Source organism: Callorhinus ursinus, unplaced genomic scaffold (genome assembly GCF_003265705.2).
Source record: "Callorhinus ursinus isolate GAN/ISIS: 27379988/994484 unplaced genomic scaffold, GSC_fseal_2.0 scaffold8, whole genome shotgun sequence".
Classification (NCBI taxonomy): Eukaryota; Metazoa; Chordata; class Mammalia; order Carnivora; family Otariidae; genus Callorhinus; species Callorhinus ursinus.
The window spans coordinates 47,447,752-47,460,856 of NW_027397070.1; the positions used below are offsets into that span (position 1 = coordinate 47,447,752).

General features: G+C 43.2%; 1 protein-coding gene and 1 long non-coding RNA gene across 28 annotated transcripts in view; one reads left to right on the forward strand and one right to left on the reverse strand.

Moving 5' to 3' along the window:
• Nucleotides 1-10,483, reverse strand: part of LOC141373285 (uncharacterized) — a 16,314-nt gene extending 5,831 nt beyond the window's left edge. The window contains exon 1 of the long non-coding RNA XR_012379084.1: nt 9,918-10,483. This is a non-coding gene — a long non-coding RNA (uncharacterized lncRNA). The remainder of the gene's footprint in view (nt 1-9,917) is intronic.
• Nucleotides 1-13,105, forward strand: part of TTLL5 (tubulin tyrosine ligase like 5) — a 276,644-nt gene that overhangs the window by 35,256 nt on the left and 228,283 nt on the right. For 24 of the 27 annotated variants that reach the window (XM_073895591.1, XM_073895597.1, XM_073895596.1 and 21 more), the window contains 2 exons: nt 5,682-5,751; nt 6,203-6,287. The exons of 1 other annotated variant lie outside the window; for it this stretch is intronic. In XM_073895591.1, the coding sequence (XP_073751692.1) occupies nt 5,682-5,751; nt 6,203-6,287 (155 nt within the window). Of the gene's footprint in view, nt 1-5,681; nt 5,752-6,202; nt 6,288-10,485; nt 10,679-13,105 lie in introns of those variants that run through there. 2 more of the 27 variants (XM_073895599.1, XM_073895607.1) reach the window with 2 other exon arrangements.

Here is a 13,105-nt window from a genome sequence, read left to right on the forward strand (position 1 = left end):
CCCCCCCCCCCCCCCCCGCCTTATTGTGAATACAGAGGAAGATTTTGGTGATTTCCCTTCCGGGCAGCACTACCTGTCCTATCTTTTCCTCTCTCTGTCTATTGTAGGGATAGAGCGGCCTCAAATTCCACTCTTTTGTCATCCCACGCAAGATGTCCTCCTCAGAGTATTATCATTAGGTTTTATCCTGAGGGCAAAGCTCTGGGTATTGGAGGAGGCCCACTGAATTAATTAAGAATTAATTATCTGATTCTTGTTCCTTGGCCCACTCCTGCTCCTCATGTTTGTTTCCTGCCAGCTTGGAACTTCTCAGAGGCTCCTTGAGAAGATCATTCTCACCTCTGATATTTTCCTTCCTTTGCTCTGTTTTCTCAACCTGATCCCTTCTGCTTTCTATCTTTCAGGATTTCCTTCAATTTTTGGTCTTTTTTATTGGCTCCTTTAAATGTGTTCTAACTTTGTTATCATTTCATTCTTTTAAAAAATATCTTCTCTGTCCTTCCAGTGGGACTGTGGAAGGGAAGAAGGGGAGGTAGATATGTGTGTGTGTGGTCAAGTACTCTATTTTAAAATTCTCCATTTCTCTTTTTACGTGGTCTGAGCTATTTCCTACACGTGCAGAAACTAACTTTCTGAGAGGTCTTTCACATTGAAAAATCCTTAAATTCAGTCTGGACTGAAAACTGTTCGGTAACTACTGATGGCCAGACCTTACAGGATCTTGTTCTGATACAGGAGCTACTTGAGCCTGAGGCCCAGGCTACAAGTCCTGTTACCTGGCCCTGGGTCACTCTGGAGGCCTTTTGCCCTTGAGTCTTTTGTGACAGAAGGCCCTGGTCATATGCCTTGACTCTCTCTTTTCTTGTTTCTGTCCTGACCTTGGCGTGAAGGCTCCTGTCTGACAGCTTTTCCTTCAGTTCCATGCCAGGAGCTCCAGTGTTGTTTGAATCTCACAGACAGCACCGGTTTGGGTTTGGGTTTTAGCTGCCAAATGGAATTGCTATTGAAAGTCAACTATGGTACAAGTTTGCTTTTTATTTTCTTAGACATGAGTCAAAAAGAATAGGATCTATTTCCAGCTCATCTGGGACGTTTTTCTTTTGGAATGCACTTTTGCTCTAGTGATTTGTTATTTTGAAACCAACATCATAAAGAATAGAAAAGTTAAACTTTCCTTGGTGGGGCTGAGAACCCGGTGCCCTAACTCTTCCCTGGATGGAGTCTCATAGAGGGTGACAAGTCTTTAGAGAATGCGTTTGGCAGGCTTTCCTTCTCCCTCCCACCTCTCCCTGGGTTGAATCCCTAGAGACCCCCTGCATAGATCAAAGTACTTGGCAGGACCCTTTGCCTCCCTCCTCCCCCTCAGTGAAGCTTTGGAATGAGTCTGATTCTTTGAGGTATTTGGTGGAGGTGCCAGACAGAAGCGTGGGGAGATGCCAGCAGGCACCAGCGGAGCTGGCAACATGTGGACATAATGGGAAAATATTCCCATTTCCTTCCAAAAACTGGAATTTTTATCACCTTTTTACTCAGACCTACAAACCATGTAGTTAATACTCCTCTCTCTCTGTCCTTACACACAAGGCCTCACCATCCTGTCTTTTCCATACCTGGATCCTTTCCCATGGAATATGTGACACATTAGCCAACTGGATGAAGTAACTCTTTCCAAGGCCGCTGCCTGCTTTCCTTTTAGATTTGAATTGGGGGGGGGGGCGGGAGGGAGGGCTCAGGCGGAGGGTCTGTGAGCAGAACTAACGGGAGTGGGTGAGGGACTTGGGGGGTGGGTGGAGTTAGGTGTGAGGGCCAAATGAAAACATCTTTCCCTGTCTTCCCCATTGGAGAGGGCCTCTTATTAAACATTCCCAATGATAGTCATAACCTTTTGGAAAGTGTCTGCAAATAGCAACTTTTACCATTACAAGAACAGGATAAAGGGCGGAAAAAGGGTTACTTTTATGAAATACCGAAGAGAGAAGTGTGAGCTCTTAAAGACGGAAGTATCTTGGCCTAGCAGCTAACGTGGTTTCTTAAGATGTGCTCTTTACCTCTAGAAATACAGCATAGAGGAGCAGAGTTGTGTTTGTCCCAACTCCCTCAGGAACCATGACTAAGTGCTGTATTTTCCCAGTTTAGTATATTCAAGTTGAGGGAAAGATCTCGCGCTTTCTGCTTAAGGTACGAATTTGATCATGGAGGTCAAATTTCGTCATCCTTGTCTCACACATTATCCATGGTAAATACAATATTAATATTTTCTTTGGGATTTTGAAGTAGCAGGAGAATATTTAGGTCATTCTATTTACTCCCCATATTTGTGACTATAATTTTTTTTTTAAGATTTTATTTATTTGAGAGGGAGAGAATGAGAGACAGAGAGCATGAGAGGGAAGAGGGTCAGAGGGAGAAGCAGACTCCCTGCTGAGCAGGGAGCCTGGTGCGGGACTCGATCCCGGGACTCCAGGATCATGACCTGAGCCGAAGGCAGTCACTTAACCAACTGAGCCATCCAGGCGCCCCTGTGAATATAATTCTTTATGGTGCTCTTGTTTCTACTTGTTGATACGTTGTTATCTTAAGTGCTCATTATTTTTTCTCATCATTCAGGAAATATTTAGTGAGTCCTTGCTGTGTGCCAGGTGCTGCCACTCCTTAAAACCTTTTGAGGAATAGGGATTATCTCTTAATACTAACACTGATACTAAGCTAATGTATCTTCCTTGTAACTTAGTGCAGTGCACAGCTCTGAGTGGGAGGGCACGTGGTGTGCCGTGTGCCGTGATGAAGGCTGTTGAGTTATGGAACTTAGTAGAACCATAGAGGTACTATTGAGTTTGCACTAAGAGTAATAACCGATATATCTTGAGCATTTAATGTGTGCCTGTCACGGTACCTTCCAAATATAAACTCAGTTAGTCTTTAGAAGAACCCTAGGTAGTTACTGTTATTTCCTTAAGTAAGTGGTAGAGTCAAGATTATAACTCAGGTCTAGCTGATTCCAGAGCCTAACACTCTTAACCACTGTGCCATTCTGCCTTATAATAACTTAACAGATACCATGAGCTTTCATCTTAAAGTCCAGTTAGAAAAATGGTTGTGTTTCCAGCTTTCCCAACAATTTAGATCTTGCATCAGCGTACTTTGGAGGGCAGTTTGAGCTTGGAATTGAAATCGTTTGAAATGAGTTAGTTGGGGAATGATGGAAAGGAAACAGGCTTGAAAATATCAAAAAGCTTTCATTAGTTGCTTCTTAGTATGTAATGTAACACTATACAAAGAAACTCTACCCAAACCATTCTTTTCTTTGATGAGCTTACAATTCAATTCCTAATGTAGGTAGAAATGAGAGGTTCGGACCATTGAACAAATATTAAAGTTAAATTATGTGCGAGACTATGCATAACTCAAGGGACAAGTGTGCATGATGAGGGAGGGGAAAGAGGAAGTGGGCAAGGATATTAGATGTGTCATGGAGGATGGCCATCACCATTTGTAGTCTCTGGTTGGGAGAAAGGTTGGATGGTCACGTATCTATTGCAGCCTGTAGGTGTTACTCAGTGGGAAGAGGTCTGCATTTGTTTAATTTTAGGTTTGGAACACAGCCTGAGGCTTGTTCCTTTGTACTATGATTCATCAATTCTTACATACTAAGCTGACTCAAAATGGAGATAGTACTTGTGAGAAAGTGATCAAGAAATGTAAGGGAGTCCGGAAGTAGTGTGGGCGACCAGGTCCCTGAGTCTGAATCAGCACTGACTGTTGCCGGGCCCGTGTGATGCAGCAGTGGGAGGTGGGCAGGGAATCTCTTTATCTTGACTCTGGACTTGCTCATTGTGGTTGTGCATGATGTTACAGGGCACAAAATTTTCCTTATTTTATGGTAACTGTAGTGTTTGGGGTGGCAAATGCATTATAAAGACAGTCTTTTGAGTTTGGGGGATAGTATTTTAGGTCAGAACTTTGGGGAAAGATGTGAATAGTACTTTAAGAGTTAAGCCTCTGTGGGGCGCCTGGGTGGCTCAGTCGTTAAGCATCTGCCTTCGGCTCAGGTTATGATCCCAGGGTCCTGGGATCGAGCCCCGCATCAGGCTACCCGCTCCACGGGAAGCCTGCTGCTCCTCCCACTCCCCCTGCTTGTATTCCCTCTCTCACTGTGTCTCTCTCTGTCAAATAAATAAATAAAATCTTTTAAAAAAAAAGAGTTAAGCCTCTGAAGCCGACTGGCTGGGTTCCAGTGCTCTTCTGTCACTGGGTGACTTTGTCACCCTTTCTGACTCTTTTCCTCATCTCTAATATTTGAATGGTGATATACCTACCTCATCGGGTTGGGTGAGGACTAAAGGAAATAATACTTGCGAAGAATTAGAACATCGAACAACGCTGGACATGTAGCAAATGTTCAGTACATGTATTATGTTTTTTTCCCTGCAAATGTTAATAGTTATTTTTGCTGCTACTACTGCAGCCATTATCATTACAATTATTATTTTAGCCACGTCCCTTTTGGAGTCGTTTTGTCCTGTTTAGATTGTGGTGACTTCCAGCTGATTTTTCTTTTAATCTAATCTCACTTAGAGTTGTGCTATTCCATGTATTTTAATCTTACTATTAAGAATCCACAGCCCCTTCCTCCTTCCCACCATGTTCAGGCTAAACTCCCCCTGTTGGGGGTTCAAATCCCTTTGCCGGTGGGGTCCCTGCCTCCTAATATTCTCACCATACCTTTCATTATTCCTCAGGTCAGTCTCTGAGCCCCAGGTCAGTGATCTGCCTGCTCTCCTTTCTACTGAGCTCTGTGTCGGCCACCTTTCCATGGCAGCTTCCTTTCCTTTCCACCACGTGCTCAGTAGCTTTCAACACTCACTTCTGCACCTACTCTTCCAGAACAGGCCTTCCCCCACTGATCCACCTAACTGGTCTGCACTTGTACTTGTGCAGTCTCACGTCTTGCACTTGCAGACATGCTGCTTTGTGTTCCTTTAACTTTTACATTTTGCTGCCCCTTTACCTAAATATTAAGCTCTTTGGAAGTATGGATTAGGCTCTGTGAGGGCAGGGATTGTATCTGTCTTCACTGGATCCTCAGTACTTTATATAGTATCAAACAGTAGTCATGATTACTTACTGTATAAACTCATTTCTCACTGAAAAACTCTTTAAAAGATCTAGTTCAGTCTTTATATATAGTAGCATAGGAAGTACAACTGAATGAATCAATGAAACATCCATTCCATTTCTCAGGGAAAATGCCAGGATCCATTAGGGAAAGATCTGTAAGTTCTCTAAGCAACTCGATGAAAGCCTTTACTTAAGAATAATGGTAGTATTTTAAATTTCCATCATACTTTACATTTGGGAGAAAGCACCTTTTTATTTATTTTTTAAGTAGCTTTTATTTTCTTGGCGTGTAACTATTTAATATCATGTGTATAAATCTTTAAAGCTGTTATTGCTCTCTTTATAATGTGAGAAGTGGTATATTTTTCCCCCATTGTAATTGGATACCCATAGTGTTTATAAGTGGTGTGTTACCTGACCAGTTGAATGTAGGGGTAGGTTGGAGGAAAACTTTTCTTAAGAGTTGTAGTCTTCTACCTTATTGTTTCTGAAACGTTAAGAACTCTGCTCCCTTACTGTGAGTTAGGATTTCTGTCCTTTTATTCTTTCTCTTTACTCAATAGCCGAACCAGATTTCCCTGGAGGAGAACATCCTGGTCTCCCGTTACATTAACAACCCCCTGCTTATAGACGGTGAGTTGAGATTGGGCCCTTGTCGGGCTCGATCTTGCTAATTTTAAAGAATATTTTCACAGTCTTCTCTGGTAAGTCTTTATGAAGCTAGGGTGGAATTCTTGGCTGCTGTGGCTCTGGAGATGAGGCTGGTGCCTTACCTACCTCATGGGATTATTTTGAAGATGAAATGAGAGACTAGAAAAGAAAGTGCTTTATAGTGCATCTGTGTGAGAGCCGCGCAGTCTGTATATGTAAGCTTTCTGCAGTCTGTATACCTTTTTCAGTGTATGTATATGATATAGCTCTATCTCTATCTAAATGGGTAATTATTTATCCTTAAAGGGCAAGGTGTGCAGGCAATATGTGTTTTGTGGAGAGAGGAAGACTGTTCTTTCTGTCATATTTCTTTGTTACATTGCCTTGTTCATTCTGTAACAGGAAACAAATGAACCCCAATTTTTTTTTCTAGATTTCAAGTTTGATGTGCGCCTCTACGTGCTTGTGACTTCCTATGATCCTCTTGTTATCTATCTCTATGAAGAAGGATTGGCTAGGTAAGAGACTTTTGGGGAGAAGGGTGTTTATCAGAGTGGATCCGTTAAGGAGTGTGTTAAGATCAGGCTGTTTCTTTCTGTTATGTTCAACTCAGGAAATTAGAGTGTACCCAGATGGGCTTCAGATTCCAGAACATCAGTCATGTTACTTTACGGTCTCACTTGCTTCTCTGCACATAGGAACATGCATCTGTATGCAAACACACACCTTTCTCAGAACCACAGATCCGGGATCACATTGTATTTTCATGCAGTGGTGATTGTTATGATGACCCTAGTGTATTAAGATAATTTATCATTGGTCTTCACAACTGATCTAGGAAAAAAGAATCCCATATTGATTTACCTGTTATATACCAGACATTTATTTCAGTGTTCACAACAGCCTTATAGTTGATGTAGTTTTGCAGTTGGGGAAACAGGCTTCAAGGGGCAAGGGAACTTGGTCACTTTTCAGAGCTCTCCCATCTGGATGGTAGTGGAGTGGGAATTTGAACTCATGGATCTCACTCCAGAGCTCATAGCCTGAGCTGTTTCATGCCCTCTTTGTTGTCCTCTTGTATTTTGGGGACATTAGCTGCTTTTTTTTTTTTTTTTTTTTTTACCTGCCAGTAATACACTTTACAGTGGTTGTATATACATTTTTGTTTCTCTTGAAGTACTTTTGAGGTTTTAAGGTAATGTGACTTACTTACAAAATTAAGCTCAAGTTATAATAGTTTGAAGTGTCCCCCCACCCCCATCCACAGAATTTTACAGGTGACATTGTTTTCACAGGCCCTTTAAATTGTTTAAAGTAAATAGGTAACTTTGCTGTGCTTGTGTTCTTTTCCCCCACAAAACTAATATATAAATCTATTTACTAACTAGCTTGCCCTGAAGTTCCTTTTCTGCATAGTGGCCTTATAGGACACGGCAGTCAGCCATGACAAGCTAAAAAAGCCTGGTCTGTATTTGTGTATTTTAAAAAAATGCACTTGGAAGATGGGAAATATCATGGTTAAAAGAAGCCTACCTATTTAAGTTTAGGTGCTTTGACATAAATTATTGTCCTCTGGAAGCTGCTATTTTAGAATGTTATTTTAATTCTGTCACAGACTCACATTTTTTGATGTATCCTGTGACTAGAATCAGGGTGAGCACCTTTAACACAGCTTGTAGCTGGTTGAGGTGAGTCTCCCCTTCACCTCTAGGTGGCAGCGACAGCATTCAGAAACATGGTCATAAAAGATTTCTGAGTTTGAGCGTGAGGAGCACCGGAGGCTACTGAAGCTCCATGGTTCTGGACTCGTGTTCCTTGGAAAGGAGGGGGAAACTAAAGTCTTTCTCAGTTTTTAGGTAAGGGCTGAACCAGTCATCTGAGCACACCCTGCCTCCTAGCCCTAATCAGCTTTTCATAGGCGGGCAGTTTTCTGTCGTGTTTGTAGACACGTGTGCTCTCAGACTTTGAAGTATAGGTTTAAAAGCCGAGTCCCCATACTATGCAGATCAAAAAGAAGGTAAAAGATACCCTTTTCTTCTGCTCAGGGGTATAAGGTGCTGAGGGTTTTCCATTTTGTAAGTTGAGATACCTGAGCTTTCCCTCTTGTCTAGCATGAGCTTCTCCAGCCCTTCCTTCCCTCCATCCTCACCCCATCTTGCCTCTTGTGCTCTTCTCAGGAACTGATTATGTCCTGCCACAAATTGAACTTCTTGAATAGGGAAAAGACTTCAAGGTTACACCCGCTGTTTCTCAAGGGTATCATACCAGCATGTTCTATGTATTACTCCAAAGGCATCGCACTCACGGTATCAATAGCCCTCTCTGTTGGTAAAATTTAGCATAGTTTTAAGGCCTCAGTGGTTCAGATATGAAATGAGAGCACTACAACATTCATTATAGAATCTACTACAGATAGGCGAGTGCTTTGGCTACCGGGTGTGTGTTGGAAGTCAGAATCCACTGAATTGAGTAACTGTCTTCCCTTGCCTCCAGCAGGAACTGAGTGTGTGTATGTGTGGGTGTGGGTGTACTTTTTTTTTTAATGGATGCTTTTTTTTCCCCCCCAGAATAATTTGGAAGACAGTTTTTTAAAAACTCAGACCAAATTGAACCAAATTATAGGACTGTTCAGGGCTTTGGCTCAGTTAATCCAAAAGTATAGGTGAATATCAACGCTTTGCACAAGGATGGTGCAGTAGGATGGGCTATTAGTGAGTCCTGCGTGGCTGCACTGCTAGACACAGGAACTTCCATGTGCCCAAGTTCCTGTGTCTTTTTTTTTTTTATAAAGATTTTTATTTATTTGACAGAGAGAGACACAGCAAGAGAAGGAACACAAGCAGGGGGAGTGGGAGAGGGAGAAGCAGGCTTCCTGCTGAGCAGGGAGCCCAATGCGGGGCTCGATCCCAGGACCCCGGGATCACGACCTGAGCCGAAGGCAGACGCTTAACGACTGAGCCACCCAGGCGCCCCCAAGTTCCTGTGTTTTAACTCACTATGTATCTTGGCATTCATCTGCTTCTTTTTAATCCTCAGAATCTGCTCAGCTGTGTCATTACATTCAACAATAGTCTATAGCGTCTCCTAATCTGGAGCCTCTGGTAATTTTGGGTCACGTGTGTTTGCTGTAGACATTACTGAAGATAATCAGTTTAGGATGAGATCACTAGGCCATTTTACTTTGAGGGTCAACAAGGAAAACCATAATTTTTCCTAAACAGAAAGCACTGGCAGCAAATATAATTGGCTTCCTCTTTGGAAAAGAAGGGCCTTCTCCTGTGTCACTTCTGTTTTGGGCCTCAAATTAATGGTTAGGAGACATAAAGATTAAGTTCATTTCACAGGACTGTTTTGTGAACTAAATATTTTGTGTCAATTCTTGACCTTTTTAAACTTATTAAGAAAAAGACCAGAAATAGTTTGTTTTTAGATTAATAATTTCCAATTGTCCTTGTTGTTTTATTAACACAGGAAAACTGTCAATATTTTCTTATACCTGGGCGAAATATGGAGCTGTTTAGAAAAAAATTGTGTTCCTCGTATTTGGGCCCAGCATTTTTGCCCCAAAGTTCCACCCTACTTTTGAGTTTGACAAGTGTGTTCCTGCTTTGCACCAGCAGGGGACACTCAGTTTCCAGAGAGGGGTACCATTCCCTACCAAAATGGTGTAGATTCTTTTTTCTTGTCAGAGGTGGGATCCAAAAAGACTTTGTCCTGGATTTTACAGTTTTAGGTGGATCCAATATGTGGTCTAAACGATTTGACAAGGCCTTATTTGAAACAGAGCTAATAGCCAAATTTTCACTGCAACCGGAAAAGTAAAAAGTTAAAAGACATTAAAACAAAATTGACTTGAACACCAAATGGGTTGTCAGACACCCGAAGATAGGTAGCACTGGCAACTTGGGGGCAGTGAAGGTGCCCACCCACAGAGCTGGAGACTCCCAGCCACACTGGAAGGTGGGGGGTGAGGACTGTGCGAAGGTCCGCTCAGGACCTGCCTTTCTTCTGCTTTAGCCCATACCATTCAGTAGAAATTCAGAAAAGACCCCCAAGCATTTGTAATGCCTTTCCCTTCTTCCCCACCCCCAGTTCCTTCTTCAGTAGCCTTCCTTGCTAATTAACACTGGCTCCGCAGGGATATTTACCTTTTCTCTGCTGGATTCCTGTGGTTTTGAAAGAATTCAGGTACTTGCTGGTTGCCAAGGAATTCAGATTACCTCACAGGCTGCACACTGTCCAGAATCTCTGCCACAGCAGCGAGGGGGGTGGGGGGCCATGGAGACAGCAACAAGGGCAAGAAAGCCCTCTCTAGTGCTCATTGTCACCCTCCCTGGCAGGCCTTTGCTGTTTGTGAAGTTTGAGTCATTTCTGGCTCTGAAGACCGGGGATCAGGCTGGTAATCCCCTCCCAGACGGCTCTGTGGGGCGCTGCCTAGTCACTGCAGCACTTTGGCAGTCTCCCGCCTGCAGCTGGTTGACAGCAGATCAGAGAGCTCTTGGGCCTCTTGTTCTCTTCCATAAGATTTTTCTGGGTCAGGCCAGGATGAAACCCGGTGGCTCCTGGCAGGGCCGCCTGAGGTGCTGTCTCTTCATCCTCCGGGCCTTTCTGGCTCCGAATGGCTACACCTGCTGAAAGATAACTCAGGTGCCACAGCCAGGGGCTCCTCGGGGCTGGCCTCCTCTTTGTGTGTTTGGACTGAAGGTTTGTTAGATGATGTGACTATCAAAGGGAAGGGGCTAACTGCCCTACGTCCAGATTATCTATGACTCTGCTTGTGGTGCCGTATCTATGAAGAACAACATAGGTTTGGAATGGAGGAAGAGAGTTTAAAGGATTCCACTAAGTCTGTGCTTTCCCTTCCTGTTTTGGTTCCACACTGGCGATGTTCCCTGGACAAGCAACTCAGGTGCAGTTTCAGTTTACGCTCATCCAGTACCTTCTATGTGCCTAACACGGGACCCCTTCCCACAGATGCTTAAGAGTTTTAGACAGATCGTTACCATTGTCTCCATTCTCATTGAGAAACATTAGGAAGCAAAAAGGAAATGTAGCTTTTGACTTAAGAATTCACTGTCAGAATAAAGATTATGTTTCAGTGTGGTTTTAAAAAAAGGCATATACTTCTCCATTCATCGGCATGCTGTGAAATAGTACACAGAGTTTCAGATTTGGCAAAGAAGTAGAGGCTCCCTCCCCCCCCCCATTTTTTTTGGTTTAAAGGTCAAGGCTATGAAATTCTGTCATTAGAGCTTTTTCTAAATCTTGATTTCATTAAGAGGGAGGTTCAAGACTCAATTCATCACTTCGATTTCAGTATGTGCTAGGATAAGTATTTGCAAACGTGGTTCTGGGGTGGCTGGCAGAGAATTACCTCTTTTAGGTTGCGGCTAATAACGAGCTTGCGTTGAAGCTTTCAGACCTAAACGGGTTGAAATCTGATATGTGAAGGTCTAAATCAGGGGTCACAAACCTGAAGACTCATGAGGACATTCACTGAGAGTGAGCCAGTGTGAGTAGGGGGAGGAGGGGCAGAGGGAGAGAGAATCTCAAGCAGACTCTGGCCTGAGCGCGGAGCCTGACTCGGGGCTCGATCTCACGACCCTGAGATCATGACCTGAGCTGAAATCAAGAGTTGGATGCTTAACCGACTGAGCCACCGAGGTGCCCCCAAAATCTAGATTTTTATTGAGAAACTTACTTCTGTTTTTAGACTTTGAATTTTGAAACCATTTCAGACTTCTAGAAAAGCTGTAAGAATAGCAGTTACCTTTTACCTTGTATGTAGAGATCCTATTCAGATTTTGCCATTTGTCCAATAATGTTCTCTGTAACAAAAGGATCTGATCCAGGATCACATGGTCTGTTTAGTTGCCGTGTCTCTTTAGTCCCCTTTGGTCTGGAACATTTCCCTCAGTCTTCCCATAACTTTTATGACCTTAGCATTTGTGAGGATTACAGGCCAGTCATTTTTCAGAATGTTCCTCAGTTGGAGTTATCTGATATTTTTTCATGAGTGGACCCAGGTTATGTATTTTTGGCCAGAATACCACAGAAGTGATGCCGTTGTTATTGCATTATATCTGATGGCACATGATAACTGTTTATTGGTGTTTGACCACCTGATTAAGGTGATGTCTTCCAGATTTGTCTGCTGTAAAATTACTTTGTTTTCTCCTTTGTCATTAATAAGTATCTTCAGAGGAGATATTGAGACCATGTAAAATCTCCTTCCTCACCTAATTTTTACTCAGTGATTTTACTATCCATTATTGATGTTTCTTGCCTGAATTATCACTGTGACAGTTGCCAAATGACGATTTTCTAATTCCTTTATTCCTTTTCCTTTTATTATTTGGCTTTTTACTCCAAGGAAGAGCTGTCCCTTCTTCCTGTTTATTTATTCATTTACTTATTTATACCAGTGGGGACTCAAGGATTCCTATTTTATTTAATGGGTTATAATCCTTTATTATCAGGATTTATTTTGATGTCATATAGTCTCAGATTTGGCCAGTGAGAGCCCTTGTAAGTTGGCTTTTGTGTCCTCTCATTTCTTTGAGCACAAGATGTTTCAGGCCCCTCTCGTTCTTTCTCTGCCCTAGCCCTGGAATCAGCCATTTTCTCCAAAGGGCATTGATTGCTTTTAAGGGAGAACAGTATTTAGAAATCAAGATCCAAGAGCTAGATAAGCTCATTGCTCTGGGATATTGCTGCTTTAAGGTCCTTGAAATGGGCAGACCTAGGAAATCTGTGTTTGTGTCTATGGACATGTACATGTACACACACTGACATCTATATTTAATTTTATATCTGTCTCCATATATTGAAAAGCCGGAATTTATACTAATACTTCCCATTCTCCTTCAAAACTACAGGGCTCGTTCTAGATTTTCCCTTTCCTTGTTTGTTTGTTTGTTTAATCTCTCTTCTCCAACAGTGAGAAATCTGACTCCCTTTATCTTCAACATATTTATTTACTCAGTTCCTTTGTGTGTAGCCAATCTCTGGACCTCCTTGGCCACTGCCCGCCTCAGAGGCCCTCCTCGTGTGGACTCTGACCCCTGTGGGCCACTGCCCTGCACAGATGCCCTCCTCGTGTGGACTCTGACCCCTGTGGGCCACTGCCCTGCACAGAGGCCCTCCTCGTGTGGACTCTGAGCCCTGTGGGCCACTGCCCTGCACAGAGGCCCTCCTCGTGTGGACTCTGAGCCCTGTGGGCCACTGCCCTGCACAGAGGCCCTCCTCGTGTGGGCTCTGACCCCTGTGGGCCACTGCCCTGCACAGATGCCCTCCTCGTGTGGACTCTGACCCCTGTGGGCCACTGCCCTGCACA